Source organism: Trachymyrmex cornetzi, unplaced genomic scaffold, assembly GCF_001594075.2.
Source record: "Trachymyrmex cornetzi isolate Tcor2-1 unplaced genomic scaffold, Tcor1.1 scaffold503, whole genome shotgun sequence".
NCBI lineage: Eukaryota > Metazoa > Arthropoda > Insecta > Hymenoptera > Formicidae > Trachymyrmex > Trachymyrmex cornetzi.
The window spans coordinates 544,677-572,100 of record NW_017299811.1 but is presented as its reverse complement, the minus strand read 5'-3'; the positions used below and the strand labels follow the sequence as shown (position 1 = coordinate 572,100).

Sequence of the window (27,424 nt, the reverse complement as noted above, 5' to 3'; positions counted from 1 at the left end):
TTTTATTTCCAATATCTATAATATAATACACGCGCACTATAATACAAGCATTGATTGCATTAATAATTATAGTATCTAGAGAATTTCTTTTGTTTACTAAAGAGATGTTTTCCAATATAAAAGCTTCAGTAATTTTGTAGATGATTAACTCATTTTTTATTTTTTCCGTATTCTCGTTATTTGAGTTACTTCAGCAGTTATTAACAATTATGCATCTTCGTTCTTCTTTTTTAGATTTTCAATAGTCTGCGACGAAAGCTTTTCGTTGTTCAGGTCTGTTTTTTGTATACCTATCCATTATTAAATTCAATGTTTTCTTTTGTTTTTTATTACATCTGTACATTTACTTTGGAGAACTTCGCTGACAATCTCTAAAATCAAATTAACAAAGCTCTTGACGTATTGGTTTTAATTAATTTATTGCATGAAATTCTCTTTTTTCCTTTTTTTTCCATCTTTTTCCTAATTAAAATGTATGTATGGAATATTGAAAAATTAAGTAGAAACAAGAAATATTTTGGAAGTTGAGATCTATGCAATTTTTATAAAAAATAAGATCCTCTCGAGATGACCTCTTTTGTCACATTTTTAAGAAAATAGAAAATTTATTCAAAACTCAGCGATACAGAAATCAGTGATTGTCTCGAGTGATACGTAATATTTCTCTTGCATATGTATTATATATTTGCTTCTATTACTACTTCATTACATTATAATGCAATCTTCGAGCAATTTAATACCAATTTTTTAGGAAAAATTTGAATATATATTTAATTTTAGTAACTTAAATTTTTTAGTTATATGTATATTTTTTTTATCAAGGCTTCTATTCTGTACTTTTTAACAGTAACGATATTGTTATGTTGTCATTGTGCAACTTTTTTACCATTGTGAAACCTACCCAAAGATATTGTAACGATATCGTTACTGTCATTAAGAGTTACAGAATAGGGGCCTAATACCTCTGTGAAGTTGGCACCTCATTTTTCAAAAAATGAAATTTTGGTCTTAGTTCCGAATGCATCCCGAAGAGTTCTGGAGTTTCTGCCCAAAATTAAGAATAGTTCCGGCGAATTAATATAAAAAACAAATAAAAAAATAAAAAATTTAGGATGCTATACAAAACGTAGAATGAAAAACCGCGATATCTTCTAAATCATTAGTCCTAACGCTTTAAATGATAATAACTTTTAATAGAATGAAGAGTTCTGGAGTTCCTGCCCAAAATTAAGAATAGTTCCGGCGAATTAATATAAAAAAAAAATAAAAAATTTAGGATGCTAACTTTACAAAACGTAGAACGAAAAACCGCGATATCTTCTAAATCATTAGTCCTAACGCTTTAAATGATAATAACTTTTGATAGGACTCTTGGGTCTAATGGATCATTTCTAAACAGAATCATAAGACTCGTAAAACTTGTAAGAATTTAACGACTAATATTCTAATTTTCTGCGTATGTATCATAAGAAATACAATTATTCGTAAATATCTATGATTTCTTATAAATTGTATGGCTAGTAAGAAGCTGTCTGTAAAAATATTGTATAAAGGTATAAACATTAAAAAATTCTTACCAGTCAAGAATATGTTACGAGCCTTACGATTTACTTAGAATTTAGGCATTAGTCTCCTGAATAAAAATGTTTTTCCCAAATTAAATAAGAAATATTTGGTAGTTTTTAAATTTATTTTTATTGTCAGAGAGAGAAGTTCTTTATACGATCATTAATTATTTCAAAACTACTAATATATGTAGATTGTTGAGAAATACTTGATTTCTAAATGATTAAAAAGTCTGTGAAAATTTATTCATTGAAATATTTTGTGCATATAACTGTACCTTTGAAGAATTTCGCATCTGCTGTTACGTATGGCGCTATTTCCATAAAACAGCTGTAATATTGATCTCGCAATCTATCGTTCTGAAGAATACCCTTGACGTCAATGTGTCGTACTGATCGGAGTAGAATTATTCCGCACATCAATGTGATATTGATGATTGCCACAATGTAGCTAAATTGAATCGTTTCTTCTATTGTCACTCTAATACATGAGATATTGGACAACCGATCAAATGTGTATTTTCTGTAAGTATTTATCACACTTATTTAGCACAAGATAAAAAATTTACACGTGTAAGATGACGAAAACCCTGGTATATAAATCGTTTTCCTTGGGTTATCAATGAAAAAAGTAATTATTGTAATTATCATAAATTATTCTTTATTATATAAGTAATGCATTATACATATAAAAGAACTGTGAATAGAATGTTTTAATTGTACACCGGAAAAGTTTAATGTTCACATAACCTGTTTTCTACGTTTAAGGAAATTTCCAAGCATTTTATCTCAAAATATATTACTATTAAAATTGACATGAATCTCATTTAATTCCAGAAAACTATTATAGCTAATGATTAATTTAATGAAGTATTTACGATATTCTTTTCTCGTTTTAATATGTTCATCTTTTTTGCGCATTATCACAATATATATAGTGTTTCTTAAATAACGGACACTAATTATGTAGCGCTATTCTTGATTAAAAATTAAATGATTGACGAAATATTAATTTCTAAAGATTGCCGAATAAGCACATATCCGGCTGCCCAACCATTAACTATTACGAAAATTGCAAATAGAGGATTTTTCAACTGAATTTTTGATCAGAAATAGCATTGTGTGATTTGGCAATCACTTATTCTGCAATCTTTAGAAATTAATATTTCGTCAATCATTGCGAAAATTGCAAAGTGGTAGAAAATTTTCCATTCAATTTTTAATCAGGAATAGCGCTATAACATGATTAATGTCCGCTATTTAAGAAATACTCTGTATGTAATTGTGGGTGTTGTTCGCTATTTAATATTTTATTTAGTACACATTTCGATGCACTTATAATTTAAACAATAGCATAACATCTTACTAATGTAGCCTCCTAAGCATACTCATCGCTGACGGCCTCTTTTTCGAGGTTTTTATATATAAAAATAATTATTCGATAAATCGATTGTAGCTCTACTGCTAATCTACAGTTTAAACTATATGTGGATACTATAGATTTTTAGTACTGAGCAGACTATATGCAGAAGAAGTTATGTGTATGTATATATATTTCCATACATTCTGTAATATTTTATTGTTTTTTTGTGAATATATAATTTTATAACCAATACTGTTTTTTAAACAAAACCAATTTTTTAAATCTATTTTTGTAGAGGGATCACATTAATTATTATCCCTATTTCTCTTCGATCCGTTATGAAGTGTCGTCATATTTTTATAAATAAATAATATTAAGACTTAGCTATCTTGAGGCACTATATTGATTGTATAATATTAAATTAATTGCTACGTACGTAAGTTTTATTTTTTAGTTTTTTCTTAAAAACATAATTATTTCATAATCCTAAAATTTATAATATTGAGCATAAAACTGAGATGTTTGTCTGATATATTACGTAATAGAAAGGTAAAATAATTATGAAATAATATAGCCGTTTTTGACAGCTGAGAAATGTATCATTATTTTAAGAATTATTTTACACTCCTACGTGATATATCGAATAGATGTTTTACTTTGTCTCATATCTTACAGATTTCAAGATTATGAAATATATTTTTAAAAAATATAAAACTGTACGTAGCAATTAATTTGATACAACCATATAGCGTCTCGATAAATGAATCTTAAGTAATAAATATTTCATAACTGAGTCTAATTTAAGATCGATTCCCAAATAATGTGTTGCATAAGGTATCTAAAAAATATATTTTAGATATAAGACATTTAAAAATGTCTTATACATCTTATGCATAAATGTTATCAGAGTTGAACTTGACAAATGTAATTCATTAAGTTCTAAATTTAAATATTACATATTTAAATATGAAATATTAAATAAATTAAGTTATTGTATAAAAGTGGTGGCCGTAGCCTCCTTTTCCTCTATGGGTGTGGTCGAAGTCTCTCTACAAATGTTCTGAAGCGTTTGATTGACCAATCAAAAGAAATCATTTTACAAATTGACCAATCAAGGAATGTTTGAAAGCATTTGTAACATTATGTTGGATCGTACCTTATTACACATATAAAAACATTGTAAGTACATAGTAGAGTACGCGTAATTTAGATCGTGTTCCGATGTAACTGCGCAGTAATGAAAATCTGTAGTACAAGTAACATGAACTATAGATTTTCAGTGACAGTGTATATCAGAATTGTAAAGCCAGCTGGCAATATTGCAAATTTAGCGCGTGAGAAAAAATAGATTATCTATTTGTCCTTTTCTATATTATCGTAAGATGGTCGGAGCTCCGGACGCACATGTGTGTATGTATATTCTTTTGTGAATGTGTATCCCCTCCACTTGGCTTCACGTAAGCCGCGTTCTAGTTTTGGCCTTCTGTCCTGGCGTTCTGGTATTATTGCCTGTTTTCACATCGCGTTCAGTCGTGTTTTATGTAAGATGCAATCGCTTACGTGGAAAAAGTCCCTTAGACTCGCGGAAATAATTTGTTATCAAAGGCCTTGATCTAATCGCCGGTAAATTTTAGGCTGATAAATCGCGTTTTGCACTCATGCATTAGATATGGAGTCTTACAGTGCTCAGTCTATCGCAACGTGATGTATTATGAAGTTACGACGAGAAACTAACCTTAAGTGGACGTTCTTGACGTAACGTAGTCGGTATATTATTGTCTCCGATTGGCCACAAAATCTTATTAAACGATGAGCGATGCGTATCAAAGGCCTGCTATTGTTGCTTATCTGCATAGCAGGGAGCAGCATTGTTTTTATCGCCTTCAGCAATCAACGATCTTCCATTCAGACTATAGTGACGGAGACTCACAAACAATTACGGAGCTTCCAGGCAAGTATGATAAACCTATTGTTTTTAAATGGACTTTTTATACGGTTTATTTCTTCTTTTTTTTCACGTTGAAGAGAAAAAGATCAACCGTACAAGAAGTTATGCTAAAAAATACCTATTAATATTTAGTAATCTCTACTTTGTAGATTATTTTTCCTTGTTTTTCTCATGTGCAAGATCTTACTTTTAGGAAAATTTAAAAGATGTTGAGGAGAAACGTCTAGTAACAGATTCCAAGTACCTTGCATTGCTTGGTCTGGATGGACAGACAGCTACCACGCCGATTAGTTCCAAATCTCACAATATAACGGTTGTATCGCTCGTAAGGCCTGGAAACGAGCAATATATATATGGCTTCGTTAGAAACGTCAGCCACTTTTTGCCAAATAATAGTATTGTAATTTATAGCGTCGGTTTAAATGAAGATTCCTTACAAAGTATTAGACTTGCCTGTAATTCTACAAGATGTAACGTAACTCACTTTGATCTAAGTCCGTTTCCTGCTCACGTCGAAGATGACACGCTACATGTTTATAGACCTTTAGTTATTCAAGTGAGTAGTCGTTGAAAAAGTCTATAGATTTTCAGAAGGAAGATACTAATTGAATAATGTTTTTATGCTGCAGACAGCTTTAAATACACTAGGTAGTATAATTTATATGGATTCCAATGTACGCCTGAATTCTTCAGACATTGCGAAATATCTTTGTCCAAAATATGGAATCTTAACTTGGCCTACAAGGCACGCCATTAGTTCATTAACACATCCAAAGATGTACGAGTACTTTCATGCCTCTGCTGAGAGCTTCTTTTTTCTCCCACTAATTAGAGCATCACACTTAATAATCAGCAATTTCAAAGACATAAGAGAAAAAGTAATGCTACCTTGGGTCCAGTGTGCATTGACGAGAGATTGTATTTCCCCTATTGGTAGGTATCTTTCTTGTAAATGTTATATTTAATTCTTAAATTTTATGTAGATGTGTGTATGTCCATAATTTTATATGTATTAATAAGTATCTAATTCTTTATATATTCTTTATATATTTTTTATATATGTATTATAAGTTTTTAATTGAATATTTGTAGGTGCGCAATCGGCAGGCTGTAGATTCAACAAAAAACCACAATATCGATATTCTGGTTGTCACGCATATGACACTTCTGCGTTAAATATAGTTTTGGGATTACATTTTAACTTTGATGATACGTACTATGTACACAAGGAGCGGGAGACGTACTTTAACAAAATCCAACCCGAAGAGATCACCGAAGAATACCTTATGATCACACGACAAAACAATGCCACCGAGACCAACGTTAAGAATTTCATTCAGGAGCGCTAAATCTTTTTTGATCTCAATTTACCTTAGGTAATTAATACGTCGGATAAGCACAACTTAATTTAAGATTGTTAAGCATTCATTTAAATTATAATAAATAGCGAAATGAACAAACGTGAAGTTACATTTCAAAGACATCAAATACCTTTAAATCCTGAATCTACTCCTCTTTTTTTTATTTCTTAATATTTTTATGATTAGATTCTTGATAGAATTAAGCAAAATGATAGTAATGTATATGTGTTGCAGTCTCATTACATTTATTTATAAGGCACTAAACTGCCGACATTTGACAAAGTTCATATAATCTATAATTATATTAATTTCATATGTTTTTGATGACCTATACATACTAACACTTGTACTTTTAATGGGCCGAGAATTAATTCAGGTCCTGGGTTATTATGTATAACTTTTTCCGTGGGATGGAAACGTGAAAAGTTAAAATTTTATTTTTAATAATAGTTCATTTTTCATGTTTTCGCCTAAGGAAAAAAGTTATATGATCGCTATCCTGATGACGAAATTTTTTTACAAAGTATTCTTTGTCTAGTATATGTACAAATAAAACGTAACATAGAATACATATATTAAGTATAAAGATAATCTTTAAGATTCTTCGAAATTATACACTTATTCTACATTTGACGTTGTAAATCGGTACGTGTTACGGAGCTTATCTGTTCGTGTTCTTTATTAATATCGATTTTTCCTTTCTCTCATCGACTTTTGTTTCTTAATATAACATTTTAATGGAACGCATGAACATATCAAAGTGTATGATCGTGTTATTACGGCGACCGTGCATATTTAACATTGTATGATTTACGCGATCATGGCTTTTTCCTCTTCTTGAAGTCGCTCGATATCAGACTTATTCATGAAGTAATATGAAGGTTGTCGGGATTTCTGAAAGCCAAGAAAATTAGCTCTCTGCTTTGTAACTAATTATAGAAATGCATATATACGCAACTTACCAGATCTTTGACGATGCGTTTTGCACCCGCATTGATCAATATGTTACTCAAGACCTCCACGGACGTCACGCCCATTGCGTAATGAAGAGCCGTTCTCTCCAACTAGAACAAGAAGGATTAATGTTTCTTATATTTTATTGCAGCATTTCCTATTTTTTTTAGAATATGTCTTTTTAGTATTGGTTATATAATTGTCATTAGTTAATTGTCTTAATTAATGCTAACGATTTGTAATCATGTTTACAGTCAACATTACTGTAGAGATTTACATTACTCGGTTATTCTTAGCGACTCTTTTACGAGATTAAGTTGGTATAATTTTTTTTTCGTTATTTATCAGAAGATACGGCAATATCTCGGCGTTATGTGTTTTTTTCAATGATTCATACATTATCACCGATGCGTAATGTTTCTGGATACGTTTTTGCGATAAACTTGACAAGTTCTTCATTTTCTAGAAGTACAGCGATGTGCAGAGCGCATCGACTCATCGAGTTCTTTCCAACCACCAGTAATTTTCCACCTCCATTATTTTTACTCAAAAGTTTTACACGTTCCTCGTCGTTGGCCCGAATAGCAGCATGTACTTCTTCGCGTTGATTCTAAAATATATTAGTAATTAGACGATTATGTTAAGCCATAATTCACAAAATAATATTTTTCGTTACTTATTGAACGCCAACTTACTATGTAATTAGGAATTGATTGTAGAAATTGTACAGTAGCTTCGTGTTTTCTTTCCGCGGCTACTTCGACGATGCTTACTCCATCATCTTCGGCGTCTAGGATGTGATCGTAGCCCTCAAGTAGAAGCTCGACTAACTTTTCAGTCTCTCCTGCGTATCAGATTGAGATTGGATTGAAATTAATTCTCCTAACTTTTACACGAGCTGCATTTTTCTCTTTTACCTCTTGCCGCAAGATAAACAACGAAACGGTCGATTTCTTCGATGTTCTCCTGGATATTCGCCTGTTCGGCAACGTCTCTGGCTGTCCGATACAATTCGTCCCTGAAACCAACATTGACTTGCGTCTCTAGCAGCAGGTGATACAAGCCATCCTTTGAATAGGAACGAACCGCAGCGAAGTGGATCATACTTTGCCCATGTTCGTCCTAAAAAAAAAAAAACGTTTTCATTCTTATTCATTACCATTTTGCAAAATCACTTTTATTTTTACACACAGAAGAATATCATTCTATTGCTAAGAAAAGTGATTACACTGATTATTCACTTTATTTTCTTTCTTTTAAGTAACGCTTATCTTCAACAAAGAATATTTTCTTAAAATAATCTTAAAATATGCTTATTAGAAATTTTAGAAAAATTCATTAATCATGTATTCAAAACAAGAATTTATTTTCTTTTGAAGAACAATATAAAATTTTGTCGAAAAAGCGATTTTATATAACAAGCGAATCGAATTTGTTTTAATTTAATGATCTTGATCGAAATATTAATGAGCACACAATTCAACGATGGTTCAGCAAATTTTGTATTGGAGAAGGTACATGGAACTTGAGCTTATTTCAAAAGATATCGTTTATAGTTTTTGGAAATCACGAAACTGACGCTTTTAAAAAAAAAAGGAATTTATAATTTAAAGTCACGCTAGAAATAATATATTAATTTAAGAAAATTTGTATGTATCTTTATCTAAAGGATATATAGACTATTATCAACCTTTATTTAAATATAAATGAAAGAATAATGAGACTTGAGACATAATGTTGGGATATCAAAAATACCTCACGCGAATAACTATTAATTAGATTTTAAAAGAATTGCGCAAGTAATAAAGGAACAAGTGTCAGAGATTGCACAAAGCAAAGCGTGAAATGTACAACGATACCCGTTTGTCAAAATCATATAAAATACGAATAATTAAATAAACCGTGAATATTTTTCGTACGCGATAGTTGGGGTATCGGAAAGGCGCGGCGCAACACGAGACAGGGAGCGCGAACAGCGAGGGGGAGCGCGGTTAACTATGTCATCACTTTGGCATTCGCTCGGCGACCTTCAAAGGGAACGGCAGTGGTACGAATCGCTCCGAATAGCGCATTAATACATAAAAATTAGATATCTATGAACGCGAATTACGTAAAGGTAAGGTTGCCCAATACCTTAAGGTGTGTAATAAGGGTCAAGAAACACAACAGGTCAGAAATTATTTAAAATAATAAATTCTAAATAATTCTTTTATCTATTTATTAAAAATATATATTTTAATAGTGCACATATAATTTATTTGATATATTGCTTATTCAAACGAAATATTGGAAATTATAAAATAAATAATACGCGCCGCTAAAACTAAACTGCTGATTTCTGAAAAAACCGATGCAACAAATTATTTCATGAATTCCGCGACGGAATACTAATTGGATTTTAGTTTATTTCGCATAATGTAAAAAAATAGAGAACAAAACTTGTTCTCTAGATGTCAAACTTTTTTTAGGAATAAAAAAGGAACCGATATTTTACCAGGTACTCTTAGACTGCGTTCCGTTTCGCGCATGCTGCATGATTTATCCTTGTTATTCACCGAATGTTAAACGAAGATAGATGATGCATCATGCGCATCATGCGTGAAACGGAACGCAGCCTTAGTATTTAAAAGAAAAAAAAAAGAAATGTGCAGGACACGAATAATATAGAGGTGTGTATTAAGGATTAAAAATAATGAATTCTTAACTTTTTAAATTATTTTAATTGCGTCAATGTGATAGATTTAATAAATCTTTCTATGTACGAAAACGTTAAATTAAAAGATTCTTTTTGTAAAGAATGAATATTGCATAATTATTTAATTTTTTATTTAAAAAGAATTCGATATTTTGTTTATAAAAGCAAAATTTTAGTAACTGACTTGTTCGTGTTATCCTTGGTGTTATCTAATTGCTATATAATGTAATAGTATTTATATATAAAAATTGAAAGACTAAAATAACTGAGTAAAAATATCAATCTAATTTAAACTTATTAATAGGATTTAAAATATATTTTAAACAAGTTTGATACTTGTAATGAATTTATGATAGATTTGTAAATATATTAACTTTTGAAAAACTTGAAGCAAGTAATTATTATTTGCGTACAGTATGTATTTTTCCGTGTGTATTGCAAAGGACCTTTCAAATAAATTTTAGCGTAAATTCTAAAGTTTTATCCTACAAAAATTGGAATACATTTTTATTCACATACCCTGTTAGGATTGCTAAATGTGGATTCAGGTATGTCAGAATCTGGGCTTTGAGGATAGCCAGCGTCATCATCGAAAGTGTCATTCTCGATATTATTATCGATATCCAAATTTTCTTCGTGATCAGGTATTAAGAGGACATCAGATTCCTGAAAGCAGAGTGAAATAAAGTCAGCGTGAAACAGTCCAATATTAATAATAATATTCTGTGACGTTTAATTCTTCAGTCGATCGAATCGAATATATACCTGTTCATTGGCTTTATTCTGGCTAGCAAAGTTGTATAAATATGTCGCAAGATATGTGATCGGATCCTTTGGACGTGCATTAGCTACTTCTGTTAATCCTTTAATTAAGGGATCACCCAGCGCTGAAGAACAAATGATTTTGTTACATAGATTTTTATAAAAGTATGCTGTGACTATGTGTATGCTATACTTACATGATGCTAAGTAATGTCCTTCCTCCGTACGAAATATTGGAATGTCGACTTCGCTATCATCTGTAAAATAAATCCATTAGATTGTCAAATAATAATTTAAAAAATATTGTGTGCATGTTATTTTAATTTAAAAAATATGGAAAGAGAGAACGCGATTTTGATGATGTATCTAAATATTTTTAGCTAGAGATACAGATCTGAAAGTAATTTTGTATCATCAAAATAATTATGTAGGAAACTGAAGCGATAAGCGATGCTTTAAAAAAGTTTGATATTCTAGCAATCAGTTTCAGCATCTTATATAATTATTTTAATGATACAAGCAACGTTATTTTTAGTTCTATATCTAGCTTAATTTTTAGATACTTCAACAAAAGCGTTCTTTCCGTGTAATTAAGTCATAAATTAAAATTTTATTAAAAAAACACTAGCATACACGTTCTTAGCTTTAATTTGCTTTTGCAATGTATTTTTTACTGAAAATGATTATTACATTCCTACATAACATGTGTAAATTCTAATGAAGTTTTAGTGAAATCCCAAGCAAAAAGTAATTCTTTTTTTTTATTTTAATTATCTCCTATGATTTAGAAGAATTTTTTATATTCATGCAATAATCGTTTTCAGCTCTATTAAAGATATATTATGAAACTCTGTGCAATATAGCAACTCGGCAAACGTGATGGCAATACAGAATTAATATTATTACGATACAATACATATGTGTATATATATATATATACACACACACAAGCTCAAATTTAATGTGCAAAAGCATAAACAAACACAATTGCATAACACAAACACGATTGATTTGTCTGAAAAAGTGCATTCGTGAATTATACTGTATAATACAATGAATAATTATAATCGAGCGCAATTCTTAATCAATAGACGTATAAATGTCAATTTGTTATCATCTTATCGATAATAAAATCATTTTCTACTATTGAGTAGAATATCAATTTTTATTTATTGTTCTTCTATTATAGTAAATATTTTTTTGCGTAATAAAATATAGTTATTGCATAATATATTACACAAAATAGGATAATGGTAATAAAAATGTATGAAGTATACATGTATACTTGTACATATTTATAAAAATTAATTACAGTTTGACACTTAGACGCCTATTGGTTCATTTTTTAATTAACAAATTTACATCGCGATGCTTAGAATAAGAATAAAAGAGAAGGTACATAGGTCTATTTTAGTACGAATAATAACACTGAGTTGGAAAGACGTGTGCTTCGCCATTTTTATTTTGTGTGAACATCGACTCGTGCATTACATATAAAGAAAGCTATTAAAAAACTTTAACATATTTCAAGCTTATTGTGCCACCAATATCGCCTCAAAAATTTTTATATATTCGACTTTACATGAAAATAGTGTCATGCTTACCAAGAATATATATTTATATAAACACGATAATCTATCGATAAACATTATTAAATATTTCCTATAATTCTCACAGTTGTAATTACGAATCTTCTCAGTAAATGTTCATTAACAATAACATCACATTAATGTTATAATTCTCACTCAATAATATAATTGTTACGTGCAATATGTGTTATATTACATTTATATTGTTGAGTGGGAAATTATAATATTGATGTAATGTTACTGCTAGTTTGCGTTTACTAGGTTTGATTTGAATAAACATTTATTTTGTTATATTTTACATCAAGGAGAATTCATGTAAAATCGTTGCTCTTACGAGTAATGTTAGAATATACACAATTTTTACAATTTACCGAATTACTCCAAGAGAACAAATATTTACAAGATATAATTGTGAGATATTGTGCAACAATATATCGTGTATAATATATACCAATAATGCTGATTATTTACTAACCTAATCAGCAATCCTGCGATCTCGTCGCCGGTTAATCCGATTAATAGAGCGACTACGAGTATAATTTAGTGTAATTTCATAAGAGAGACGCTGGGTGCACGAGAAGAAATAAAATAACGTTCACACATCTTTCCAACGCATTTCTCTCCCCTTCTTTCTCTCTATCTCTCTCCCTCTTGCTCATTATAGTCTAAACATTATTTAAAAAGTTCAGTCTGTCAAGAGTAATTGACGATCAAACATTGGCTGATAATTATCACAGAAGATTTTCACGAATAAGCGTAAGTGTTACTTATGGAAAAACTTGAGAGAAATTTTAAAGAACGGAGGCTCTCAAAGGCAGATCATTAGTGTTGTTAAATAATGAATAAAAGTGAAATCAGTCGTTTTGTTTTTCAGTATCTAAATATGTCTGACAATGAATAAGAGTTTTTGCCATGTAAAATTCCTCAGACCATGTTAATAATTTTTTTTTGATAAGTTATGTAATATATATACATATACATTTTATAGAAATTATTATTTTCGATAATTCTCGTTTGGTTGCCTTATGCAGTTTGTTTTTAACAAACTGTTGCTTGCCAATTTTGTCTCTAAAGCGGGCAGAAAATGATTAAATAGATCATTTTTAATAACTTAAAATCTAATATTATTGTCTCTCGAAATTGTGACCATCAGTTCTATGTCTTGGCGAGATTTCTCGCCGCGTTCGCTCGCTTGCGGAATATGCCGGTGATGAGATTGGCGATCTTCATCGAGTTGTTCAATGATAATTCCTTCTCCAGCGTGATGATATTGTGTACTGCTCTGGAGAAGTCCTGGAGGGTCTGCAGTTCGGTAATGGCTAGTGATTGTTGATTGCCGATCCTCACCATGTCGCTCTTCACGGTGTCGCGCACGTTCAGGCCGCGCACCACGCATAGGTGTCGCAAATTGTCAGGCGTTTTCGAAAGTTCAGGGAATCGTATGATCAGGCAGAATCTGATGGTGTTGCCGAGGGTGTGCGGACGAGCGGACAGGAAACCTAGCTTCTGATCTCGTTTGAACTTCAGTCTTTGGTCGAATATCATCATCAGTTTAGCTACCCTAACATAAGCGCGACCCAGTAAACCTGGCCGATTCTCATTGGTGCGACAGATAACTCTCAAGTGATCCTGAATGTTTACCCATGCCGCGAGGTCGCCGGCCGTGGTGACGTACACACCACGTCCATAGGGCCAATGCTTGCCGTGAAGACGCCGTTCGTCGTTTGGCTCGAACTCTGTGATTGGTAACAATAGACCGGCTGCCGCTAATTGCGCCCGTATCTGGCTGGGTTGTTCGAGAATTTCGTTAAGCGTAAAGTACGTGCCGGCCTCGTCCTCGCTGCTTCCTTCTGCCATCAGGTCGGTTATCTCTGGACTCATTAGTTGATTGGTGATTTCCCTTTCGACCTCCTCCAGTTGATTGACTGTCAAAGTCAATGGTAGGCTGTAATCAACTAGGTTCCGGGTACACTCTAAAATACCAGCTTGGATATATTTGGTGGTCGGATCTAGATCGTATTGTTCGAGTGCGGTGACGATCGTTTCATCCGGCGGACCCTCCTTGCCCTCTTCACTTTCGCTGAAGAAACGTGGTAGCGAATGATCGGGTAGGTCGCCACTTGCGGTTACGCAGTGCAGCTCCCGAATGAAGGGATCGAAGAACTCCGTAAAAACGACATAACTTTCAAAATCAGGCGCGACCACGCCATAACCGTGATCCTCGTCTGCGATGTTGCTGATGTTCGAGCGAGCACTGCTGGTCTTGCTGCCGTTGCCTGTGACGGTACCGTACCTTTTCAGAGAAGGCCAGATCACGTCAAAGAGATTGTGATCCATGCGAGTCACACGGTGCTTGATCAAATCGAACACGGGCCGTTTTAGGCAACGAGCGACTAGTGTACCGGCGTTCGACGACGGGGTTTTTGGTAATAATGACGATCGCCGGTTGCCCGCCAGTAATCGGAAACATCGTTCTAGAGTTGCCAGGACCTCAGGCTCGCTCACATCACGCCGAGCCGAGTAGATATCACCTCCAGGTACTGTAGATCTCGGTTGAGTCAGCAGCAGCGGCGGTTGAAAGAACATCATCGGCGTTGAGAGATGTAGGTTGATGAGGAAAAGTGAATAAGCAAATTTTGCGGTGACGTTAGTAGCAATTATCAAAGAATAAATATTAATAAATTAAGCTTCAAATAAAATACTTCACTTGAAATACATGAAAAGATGAAATTGGTCGTTTTTACAATTTATGACGATGATCTTTTGCATTTGAGATGTTGTATAGTTTTGTGAAGAATAATTATTGCAAGATCAAGAATTTCATGCAATTGTGATGACTAAATCATTTTACAATTAAAAATTTCTTTTTCTTAATCTTACAATAATTATAATGGTCTATTAATTATAACGTTTTAATGTAAATTATTAAATTGGGGGATAAAAGTATATAAGTAGCGAATTTATATTTCACACTTTAGCTCGATTAACGCGCTGAAGTGTTAAGTGTTGACTTGGATACATGCTATTATAAAAATAATTGAGCAAAGCACTAATCAATCTACAAAATTAGAAAGGGAAAACATTTCAACAAGTATTTCGACTAGGATTCTTACGCGGTATTTGTGGGATGACCTGATTGCGCTTGTCTAAAAAATATAATAAATCGATCGTGTACGAAATGAGATATTCTAAAATAATTGAATTAACAATGTTTTTATGTGCGAACGGGAAACAGTTAATAGATACTTAACGAAATCGCGATACATAGAATATTTGTGCCAAGTGCGACATTGTCGAGAATCTTTATGAGATTTCAATTTGGATTAGAAACATCTTTTCGAACACAAAACACGAAGGGTGACATCGCGGGATGGAGTGCCCGGACGATTTATGTCGCGATTTTTTCTAAATATTTATATTGCTAATGGTGCTTTGAAATGTTTCAAATCAAGAAATACCTTTATCCGTCAACATTTCGTCGGCGAATGTCTCGCTAGCCCCGAAACTGCGAAGAAGTTTTTTGTGCGATAAGTCGTTTTGACTTCGCTTGTAATAATCTGCCTTTTGTCCGAACTGCGAATAAAAGACAAGATTTTATCAACACCTTATAGCAGAATAGTTAATTTGTGAGAATTCTGCGAATACTTTCTTAGCATAAATTAATTCTTTATTTCTACTAGAATTTAAAATTTCTTTTAAACTTTATTATTTATTGTAGTTCGAGGGCGTAAAATTACACTATTCGTGATCGTCGAATTATGATAATAATAAAAAAAGACGTCATAATAGTAGATTAACTCACATTATCCTCTATTAAAGGATTGGCACCCAAATGTAGCAAAAGATTACAGTAATGACCGTTGTCTGCGATCGTCGCAGCGTAATGTAACGGAGTTCGTCCGTCGAGATCGATCGCGTTGGTAGTTTCTGGAAACCTTCCTGCCAGATACCTAAATTGAGTATAAAATATTCAACTGAGAAAGAGAGAATGGATTTGATAGTACCAGTTTATAGTCTATCATTCGAACAAAAATCTATCGATATGGCAGAGATAAATCATGAGCTATCGACGATTTGTCTAACAGTTATATAGACGAGTTACTTATCAAGTAATACCCTTGCAGTATCTTTTTTTATCAGACAATAACGAGATTTTTAACCTTATTTTCTAAAGGTTAGAAGCGTTGTTGATTAGAAGGAAGAAATTATAAAATATTGTTATCAAAACGCAGAGCAAACATAAAATGTTTATTGAATATAAAATTAAATGTGTATATATATATGTGTGAAAATATGTTAATAATACCTAATGATAATGGTATTTCCAAAGATAACGGCTACGTGCAATGGCGTTGCGCCGTGGGGTGACGATTCGTCTCGCGCCACCGCAAATTTACGGCGATCCAATGCGCTTTGCAGGTCTCGAAGATTTCCTTCTCGTGCTGCCATGTGCACAGCATGAATTTTTCCCTAATATTATATAATATATATATATATTTTATAAATAAATATATATATAACGCTTTTGCTTTCTGTGTTATTGCAACAATAACATACCATATAAGTCGGAACGTTGTCGATAAAAGCTTGGAGTTCGGGATTTCCGCACTGTCGTCCGACCAATCGTCGGCCTTCACCATTGAGAACGAGAGCCGCTAATTGTTCCATATTATCATTTTCTAGTAAACTATCTACTTCTAGATCTCTGCCCATACTACCCTCAGTCAATTCTACTTCCGCGGGCTCCTGATGTTCGCCGACGATGACCTGCTGTCATATTCAAGTACAAAATCATGCGCGCGGCTAAGAGACACACGATCGATAGGAGATATTAATCACATATGGGAATTCTACATGCAAATCGATCGTGTGTCTCTCGCCGCGCCTAACGCATATTCTACGTATGCGTGTATAGCACACAGGGTGTCCGTAAAAAAAAAAAATCTGTTGGTAACTCTCGTTGTGGGTAACTCGAGTCTTATAAATAGACTTCTGTCTAAGGAATCGTACTTTCTAAATTCTTTGGAGTGATTCTCACTCTAAAGAATGAAAATGGAGCCAGTCTTGAAAAAGAGTTACTCAGTTTTTAATCTTTAAGAGTGAGATTTTACTCTTCAGAGTGACAATTCACTCTAAAAGTTTTAGAGATAATTTCTTTTCATCATTTTGTTGGAGGAAGTGAATTGCAAATTTTTTCTCAATTTAAAAAATGTTATTATTGAACGTAATTACTATTACATATTATACATAGATATTTTATAACATCGTAATTTCAGGGACGGACATAGATTGAGATATCCCGGTTTCTTCTTTGTATTATACAAGGCGCAGTGCAGTGATCGTGACAATTCGATTAAGACAATACCTGCTCTTCATCTTGTGCAGGATCGTCAACGCCAGAATCGCCAGTACTAGGCTCGTTTCTTTCTTCATGTTCGACGGTTTCATCATTAGCGATTTCCTCGATCTTCGGGGATTCCTCGTAGATACCATCCTCATTATCGGCGGCCTCAGGCCCATCCTCCTCGTCTTTCGTTGGCTCCGCGATAGGTCCAGTTACCACGTCATCGTCAGATGACGCCTTTTCCTCTTGCTCTTCTTCGTTCTCATTGGTGGCATCTTCCTCGTTATTTTCTGCTTCGGCTTCGTTTTCGTCTCCTCCGTTATTCGCCTCATCTTCATTTTGTGCTTCTTCCTCTTCTCCGTTCTGTGCTTCCTCCTCTTCTCCATTTTGTCCTTCTTCATTTTGTGCTTCCTCTTCTCCATTTGGATTCTCAGCCTCCTCGTCTCCATTCGGAGTTTCAGCCTCCTCGTTCTCTTGCTCATCATCGCCTTTCTGTTTTACCAAATCTCGCATATATAATCCATTATATCATTGACCTGGAATTACTGGAAACCCCCCTCGTATCGAAAGAGAAAAAAAAGAAAAAATCTTCGTTTATAACTACTCATTCCGACTACGACACTACATTTCGACCGGGATGCCATTCTATGTCCGGTTATAAGTGATTTGATGGTGCACTAAATAATTATTAATCAATGTGTATTATACAATAATAAATATATCAAATCCAAACTTAGGCAGGCAGAATATCGTGCATATAACTTAGATAACAATAACAAATGTACCTTCATTGTGGATTCGGCACTACCGAAAGCGCTATCGTCACTGTTAACCTTCTTCATGCCTCGCATAATGGCTCCCTCTAAGATTCTCCAATCCCAACTTTTTGGATAAGTATCAGAAACTCGGGGCGCTTCCGGTATCATTGACAAATTCGACAGGTCTACGTCTGAAGGGCGGTTTTTGTAAAATGCAGGCGCTTTTTGTCTCTGATTAACAACAAGATTTATTGACAACAAGATTATGGTAGCATCTTATCGATTAATTATTTCTTTCCTTTTAATTATAAATAATCGACTGGTACTCACGTTATCTAGTTTACTTTCATCTGCTCCATGCTCTGTTAAAAGATCATACATGACGCCGTCGTCCTTAAGTGCAGCTGCATAATGCAGTGGAGTCTTTCCTTCATTGTCTTGAGCCGCCACCGTTGCAGAGCATCTTTCAAGGATTTCACGTGCGATGTCCGTGTATCCCAAACCAGCAGCCTTATGATAAAAAAGATAGGATAGATTTTTCTCTCTTGGAATTTTAGCAATTGAAAAAATTTATTGGACTTTCATCATAAGAGCTTACTTTGTGAAGGGCATTTAAGCCATTTGCGTCCTTGCCGCATAAAATAATGGGCAAAATAGGTTCCTCCAATTTTGTCTTGAGACCCTCCAAATCGTTATTAATGACTGTTGCGTGGATATCCTTTATTGTGCCCTGCCGAAATCATAATAATTTTATTTAATAATTTTTTAGTCACTGCAATATTAAGATTTTTATTTTTTTATAATTAATTAAACAATTGAGAAATACATGTAATTATTAATTCATCTACTGACGTACCATAATAAAGGGCACGGCTTCTAAGAATCTTCTTATCCGCGGATTATTGCTGGTCTCGCATCGAAGTTTAGATCCATGTCCTTCCCACAACACATGCTGTAATTTTCCGATGTCTTTATTGTGTATCCATATCCTGATATTGGAGGGCTTGAAATCCATATCTGAGCATAAAGTGAATGAATACGATTTAGACAATATTCCAGGAATCTCATGACTATTTATATTAAAGAATCTAGAGTAACGGCACTTTTTATTGTAATAATAAAATCGATAAAAACATAAAAGCTTCCAATGATAGCAATCTAATAAGCAATTAGATTAACTACAAAATATAAATTTAGATAGTTACAACCACTGTACTACTCTTTCGATAAATTTTGAAAATTATTTAGATGTAGCTATATCAAATCAATTTATATTTGGCTAAACAATGAACACAGAATATGAAATAAAAATAAACAATTTCACATGATCATCACGGAAACATTATAGTATAAGATGGACTCGATTACCTTTTACAACTATGGCATTTAAATAGCGATGTTTTTACGAAATATTCATGAACGGTATGACTCCTTGAGCTACGTACCATTACTAAGACGTTAAATTTATAATTCACAAGAAGTTTATGGCTCAATAAATATTAAATGTCAGAACCGTGTTTAGAGTGTCACATGTTCTTTATGACAGGGAAATCTCAAATTCCGTTAGAATGTCGCATTTTTATCACGGTAAAAATGTTGATTGTTATTCTCAACAGATTTGTTTCCTCTGAATGTAATTTTATTACGATATTTATAATTTCAAAAGTTATGTTATATTTGTATCAAAAATTGTTTGCATAATTTAAGTTCCGAAAGTTGGTGTCTATGCAAATACATCGGAAATAATTCTGTCCGTTATATTCAGAAATATCTGTTGTTAAAAATGAATTGTGGCTCAGTTAGATCTATTGATGCGCGCCTTGGATAATAGTTGCATGCACGCTACATTTAATATTTTATATCGTCTTGAATACGCGGATGGCAAGTACAGTTACTAGTTAATAAATTTTCTAAAAGGTTGAGCAGTGTACGGAGTTTGTCATATTACTGACACGTTTCCAGCTGCGCATACAGTGCACGTAGACATTTTCTTACACGATAAAGAGAACTTGTTTTTAAGCTACCTGTGCCTATTTACAACTCTTTACCTGTCATGCTTCAGTATTTCTAATAAATTATTATTGCCGCAATGGTTCGTGAAATTCTACGATCACGCGAGATTTCTCAAGGATTGAACGTGTAAATACGAAAACGATAAGTCTGTATTGTGTGAAAATATAATGATTTAATGGGTAGTTCTAATTGTGCAAGACCAATCTTTGAATTTATAGCGAAAAGAAGAATTATATCTATTAAATTATTTTTGTACATGAGAATATTAGCAGCGTTTTAACGAAAGATATTATTTTTAATTTATTTTTTAAATAATAGAAATAGTTCAAGCTATTTGTTTGTATCGTGCGCAAGCAATTTTACAAGAATTCCTTATGTACAATCGCATAAGAAGAAAAGTCGATTGTTGGAATATATATTTACAGGAAATTGACTTCGATCCTTGGGCGTAATTGCTAGCATGGCAGTACGATCGAAGAATGGAAGATGAGTTCTTATCATTGGTGAAATTAGAACTCAGCCGTTGTTAGGATAATAGGTCGATTCACGACCTATTTGTTTGCGAAGTCATTTAACGATCGAAAAAGTAGTGATAGTTGTAATGGTAGTCGTAGTTCCATGTAATTACGGTACATTGCAATTTTTTTACAATTAGATGAGTTTTTATTTGTGTTAGTGAGATGAATATTTAAGATAAGAGATGCTAAGATTAAGAATGAAATAATTTTTGCATAAGTTGTGTAATTGCGACTAAAAAGGTTTAAAGCTTTGCTTTTTCATTTAGATTTTATAATTCGCACGAGGTGATTCTTCGTTTCGACCGTGTCTCTGTATCGAACGCCGCAGTTAGCCTTGCCTTACAAATTTATGTGTTATCGATTCTTCACGGTCATTAGAAACGGATATGTGGGGCATAAGGCGAAGAATCTATATCCGCGAAAGTAGGAAACAGGCGAAAAATGGCTATAGCATTCCATCGGTCACAAGGTTGCCCATCGAATCGTTCGCGATATTTCCTCGAAATTGTTTTAACGACTTGCTGACGAACCAGCGAAATTAATGTAATATTTAAGCACGCTTATCCACTGGTATTGATTGTAAAAAGTTAGGATATGCTTTGTATGTGTATATATTTTAACAATACAAGACACTTTATAAGTACTTAGCTTATCTATTTAATTTTTATGAAAAGGCGATATTATGTATTCTCTCTAAATTCTTTGGAGTGGAATTTCACTTAAAAGAGTGAAAATTAAGCCACTTTTCCAAAACTGGCTCAATTTTTAAAGAGATTTCGCTCTAAAAGTTTTAGAGAGTATTTAAAAGCTTTAAAGAATATCTTACGTGATATGTAGAGCAAAAGAAAAATATAATTTTCGATCAAGAAAAATAATTTTCTTTGTATTATCATAAAATCAAGAATATACTTAACATTTTTATCTTTTAAAATAAATTAACAATACTCACTATCCTTTGCGGTACTTTTTCTTCGTCGAGTTGTCATCTCTACTTCCGGTAATTCAATGTCCGAAGAATGTTCCAAGTAATAAGAAGCCGGATTTCCTTTCTTGTCACAAATACTAGCGTCACATCCGCCTTCTATGAGAATATCCCAAATTGGATCAGGATCTTTACACACACAACAATAGTGCAAGGCTGTTCGTCCTTCCTAAATCGTAAAGAATGACATATGAAGTATAATCGTCTAATCATAAATGGATTTAGAGTTTTCGAGATTTACATCTTCGATGAGAGGGTGTCAAACAACCGCTAAAGTCGATATGCGCTGATCAAAATTGTTTCATTCGTTTTGTGTATTTGTATATGTATATCTGTTAGTAGCAAACTCATGGCTGGCAAGGAAAGAACAGGTGGTTTACACTTCGTTATTATCAGCGTCACGCGATGCGGGGCCGTGACAAACGTTGCTAGGAAGAAGTACTATTCGATTATTCAGGAGCTTCTTCTCGAGCAAGTTGACAAGCATTTGCGACACGATTCCATCGTGAAAATAGGCGAACTTTGTGAATTATAGAAGATAACCGATCGAAGTTAATACTCGCGTTACTATGTTAAAGCTCGTGTAAATTAAGACGATTAAGGAAATATTATTTTTTAAATAGAGCAATTTAAAAAGAGAAATTCAGTGGATTAGTTTTACAAAAACTGCTACCATTAAACAAGCTCTTTATTGTTATATTTAAGATGCTTTGACTGAAACCGATTGAGTGTACAGTAAAATTTTTTATGAAGCATGTAATTCGTTTTTACGGCTTATGGATAGCAATGTTGGAGAAGATTTACTCTATCTTTCTGTTGTGGCGTAATAGGATAATTTTCTACGAGCCAAGAAACTATCTCGGGTTGATCATAGTAGACCGCTTTGTGTATCAAAGGTACTCCACATGAATCCTTCGCGATCGCCAGCTTTTTCTTCGATTCCTCAGAAATTATCTTCTGCGTTTCAGCTAACGAGCCGCGCGTAACAGCATCGTGCACTTGAGAGATTTTCGTCTAAAATAAATCGAACGATTTATTTGATTTTTATCAATACTTTTTCTTCTAATGAAACTCTTTCAACTTGGGAGTAATTTTTCAGATTGATAAAATTTAGTGGCTGTTTAAAATATATTTTGTCTAATTACTTACCAAATAGTTGGGGAGTCCCTTCAGGAAGACACGAGTTCTAAGATCTTGCGACTGTTCACCTAACAAACGCGTGCCCCGACCCTCCAATACAACATTTTCGAGTCTCTCAAGTTCGCCACGATTCAACCAATTTTTTACAGCCGAATGCATTTCAGCTCCTGCAACAGAACGATAATCCAAAAATTGTAAAAATCCAAAAAGATAAATATTATAAATATAGAATAATCATGACGCAGTTTATTTGCAAGAGTATCAATAATTTTTTATTTAAAGTGACACTCTATCCCATTTTATAAAATGTGTAATTGCATTTGTTATCGATTGAAATCCACATAAGAGCTTTTTAATGTATTTTATGTTCTATAGAGGATTAGCAGACAGACATTTCGTCATTACCGGCTTCTCTTTGTTATTGATTCGCATGTTCCGCAGCATTCAAATATATTTTTGCTTGCATATTCATAGTGCTTTATGGATGATTGGCGGGTCAGGATGTAATAGCGATATTCATGACACGCGAAAAGTAATATCAGTCGAAAGCGCGCATAGAGATTCTCTCTAATACGTAGTCAGAAAGCTCCAATATGTAGTTTGTCGAGAGTTTGCGTTCCGACAGATTTTCTTCAATTACTGAAGCATAATCATGCTAACTATTCTCGCTATATTGCAAAAGATCGTATCATGCTGCGGTTTCGACAATTACGTCGCGGGAATGATTTCATTATGTACTATCGCACTGGATCTCGTCGGTTATTTATTCATTATTGTAAACCTCATCATTAATTCGGTACACGCATTTGGACTTTTTCTTCTACGAAAAGCAATCGGTGAATTCCCTGTTTCTTTTTATTCAATGTCAATGCTCGTAGATTAATTTAATAGAATATAAACATATCATTTAGATTTTATCATCGTGATTCATATGTTTCCTATTTGTGTTTTCCTATTTTGAAGCACATTTATTTATGTTTTGGACTCTCAATAATGTATGTTTTAGAAAATATGACTTGATTAGTATTCGTAAAGTAATGAATAAAGCTTTTCATGCATAAACTTCTAAAATAAATTCTATATATCTTTGTAATAAAAAATATTTTTTAATATGAATTAACAAATCTAAACAAAGAGAGAAATTAAATTGTGAGAAATTAAATTTTTTAAAGCTAAACAAAGAAAGAAATTAAATTGTTCCTTTCAGATTCCAATCGCGAATGTTGCGAAAGCAATCGATATGATTTTATAATCATAGCAATTATTCTTTACACGAAGTCTAATATTACAAGGAAATAAAGGCATATTATGTGAACTCTCGTTTATAGTTGAAAATTAACTTTTTTATAGGTTCAAAAATTGAAGCAGATCGGTAAGATAAATTCAACATATTATATTAAGTTATCAATGACTAACATTAAAACTTATGAATATTTCTACTAAACATATCTAAGAAAGACGGTTTTTTTGTGTTAACAAAAAAATTGTTAAAAAAATATACGGCTAAAGGATAAATCAAATCGGTAGTGCTTATTCGGTGGTGCTTTATTCGGCAGTGCATTAAAGAAAAAGTGATACCTGATTGGGTCTGATTCGCTTCATTTCTGTGTCGATCAAATGAACTATACGGGTCGGAAAATGTGCGTTGTATCGCGTTCTAAAAAGATATGACACACAGGCGTCGCGACGCTGCGACACGAGTAAGCGTCGCGCGTCGAATGAAGCCGACTCTCGGCGTCACGACGCCACCTGTGCGAACCTGCGTTTTTCACAAACGAAAAGTCTATGCTTGGAGGGTTTTTGGAGTATCTGTAACATAAATTCTTGATTGATATTAATTCTTTATTCGCCTGAACTGAACGTGAAAGAGGACAATTCTCCTTTACGTCCAGTTCAAGCGAATAAATAAAGTATTAACATCAATCAAGAATTCATGTTACAGATACTTTGGCAGTCATTGATTTCTTCCGACGGAACTGCATTCTTCCATTCGGCAGACTAACACTGCATTTGATCGTCTCGTAAAATGAAATAAGATGCGTAGTATATGTTTATTTTCCCCGCCTGCGTCAATAACCACGTGTCAAAGTAAAACGATAAATTATGTTATAATGATAGAAGCATCGCCGCTTACGAGAATTTGCTAAAAGAATTCCAAAAGTTTCCACACATTGCGCTATATTTTTCTAGTAATCAGTATCTCTTTCTTCAACTAACAATTAAAAAAAATAATCAAAGAAAGATAAAATAATTAATATCAAAATGGAATATCAAAGAAATGCGCTTTAGTCAAGCTCACTCTTTACCCAGTGTAAGCTGCTAATCAAACAAAGTAATTTCATTATACAAATGACACGCAATGACATTATTAAAATTGAGCGACAAGGCCAAAGAAATAAATATTTCCCTGAAATGGGACTTTTCACGGAAGTACTCGTTAATATATAATTATAGTTGTAAATGCGACTAATTTCGTAATATTCAACAGTACGATGGTAATTAATATTGCAATGTCTAATATGATGAAATGATGCAAAAACGAATTCATCACGAAATGTGTGTTCTCTCTGATCAAGTAGTGTTTGAAACGGAAATAACTTTAGTCAATATCTTCGTGAAAGAAAACTTTCAGGAATGACTTTTATCTTTCATTCATCGACACTGTCGTCGCAGTAATCCTGATCGAATGATAGACTAGGGAAACGAACTATCATATTTCGTCGCGTTTTAATTTGGTATGTCTCATCTATCTTTATTTTTTACGTTTTATACGTGCGTTTTCTATTCTCACATATTTGTTCTTATATCACGGTGCTGCAATCGATGTTAGTGAGTACAGTGCAATGACACATCGATCATACTACGGCTTATAGATACCTCCGTGTCGCGTGAACTCTTCAACTGATTTTGCTTTTGTTGAAACATATAATGCGTTGTAACAAAGATAATTTAAAAATTAAAAAACTTGTGATTTCACAGATGAAATTAGTAGTAGTTTATATTTTAATTTAACAAGCTAGATTGAATTTGTAGTAATTGAACGAAAAACAAAAATATATTGTATAAAAATGTAGGTATCGCTTATATATAAATCTATAGTCTAAAACTATAAATCTATAGTCTTAAAACTACGGCAATCACCTTTTTGATCGTAACTCTACCAAGAAATAAGATAATTATCGAAGCCGCCTTTACAATATCGCGAACGAATATATCGTCTCGCGTACTATTTAATGAGAAACCCCATTTTCGATTCTTATCGGAACGTTAATTATTAATAATACGTTTAATTCGCCACTATTATGTCAAAAGCGTCTTTCTGATTCATCGTATTACGTAAGGCACCTTTTATATTGAAACGGAACAAAACACGTTCGAGAGCTACGAGCCACTTTGTAAGACTGACGATGTATCGTTTTCCACGTTTTCCACGTGTCCTATTCACCCAAGTTCTATATTATTTATGAGGGATATAGCTAGAAAGTATAGCTTTGGTGCCATAATGCCGCCATGAAAGCGACAATCAACTACCTAATGGTTAATTCTGAATAGTTGAATATTTATTGTTCCACATTCAGAAGTGAAAAAATTTGAACGTGTTAAGCGTGCGTAAATACGTTCATTAAATTCAACCCGGAAAAAATGTTATATATATATATATATATGTATATATATATATGGACATATTTTATATTATATAAATATATATAAAAAATTGTATATACATAGAATTATACATATATAAAATATATCAATTTTATATATGTATAATTCTATATGAAACTTTTTTTCCCGGGAAGAACAATCGTATATCACGGAACAGATATTTCGTACGGTTCATTCATTTGGAATCAAAAACGTGATGGAAAAACAGAATTTATTACTATTTCGCGATAATTACATACAACAATTATTTTTGTTTGATGTACCATTTTTGTCTCGCTTAAGTATAACTGTCGATTATTCTTCGAACAGTATCACATAAGTCATAAAAAAGCACCATTAATAAATACTCTCATGCAAATAACGTAATTTATGCGATTCCTACTTTCACAATTAATATAATGTTTGTAATTAATAATTTCATTAATTTTTCGTTTTCGTGCATCTTCCGTGATATGATAAAAAATTAAGTGTAACTTCGAAACTATTTATCGGTAATAAAAGAAATATTTTTCGTTTTTATTAATCTCTAGCTCATTCCATTGACTCTAATCATATATTACAGACATCGTAATAAGAGATTCAGCCCTTTTATCTGTTCTGAATTTATTTCGCAATGATGATGTGTTTTTGATATTCACTTGTAAAAGTTAACCGATAATTGTACAATAGTATAGATAATAGCTGTATATTACATTTTTCAGATGATATTTTCCCTCTCACGGGTACACCTTGACGTGGTGGGAGGGCTCAGTACCCAGAGGATATA

General features: G+C 32.9%; 2 protein-coding genes and 1 pseudogene across 2 annotated transcripts; 1 reads left to right on the top strand and 2 right to left on the bottom strand.

Moving 5' to 3' along the window:
* Window positions 1-157: 157 nt before the first annotated feature.
* LOC108765613 (ejaculatory bulb-specific protein 3-like) lies at window positions 158-1,975 on the bottom strand (annotated as a pseudogene).
* Window positions 1,976-4,394: 2,419 nt separating this feature from the next.
* LOC108765614 (uncharacterized) lies at window positions 4,395-6,327 on the top strand. Its single transcript, XM_018514404.1, has 4 exons — window positions 4,395-4,879; window positions 5,070-5,432; window positions 5,506-5,809; window positions 5,969-6,327. Exons 1-4 carry the CDS (start codon window positions 4,745-4,747, stop codon window positions 6,223-6,225), a joined length of 1,059 nt encoding a protein of 352 aa, XP_018369906.1. The 5' UTR covers window positions 4,395-4,744; the 3' UTR covers window positions 6,226-6,327.
* A 501-nt stretch (window positions 6,328-6,828) lies between these two features.
* LOC108765640 (uncharacterized) lies at window positions 6,829-24,621 on the bottom strand. The gene is given in 22 exon segments (XM_018514442.1): window positions 6,829-7,131; window positions 7,200-7,301; window positions 7,589-7,801; window positions 7,887-8,035; window positions 8,109-8,313; window positions 10,406-10,552; window positions 10,652-10,773; window positions 10,846-10,905; window positions 13,443-14,777; window positions 15,696-15,810; window positions 16,040-16,187; window positions 16,544-16,707; window positions 16,795-17,007; window positions 17,603-18,169; window positions 18,367-18,570; window positions 18,670-18,849; window positions 18,938-19,069; window positions 19,196-19,356; window positions 21,820-22,021; window positions 22,657-22,866; window positions 23,002-23,159; window positions 24,571-24,621. Coding segments are annotated over 21 exon segments (4,863 nt in total). The 5' UTR covers window positions 23,152-23,159; window positions 24,571-24,621; the 3' UTR covers window positions 6,829-7,047.
* Between the last annotated feature and the right edge of the window lie 2,803 nt (window positions 24,622-27,424).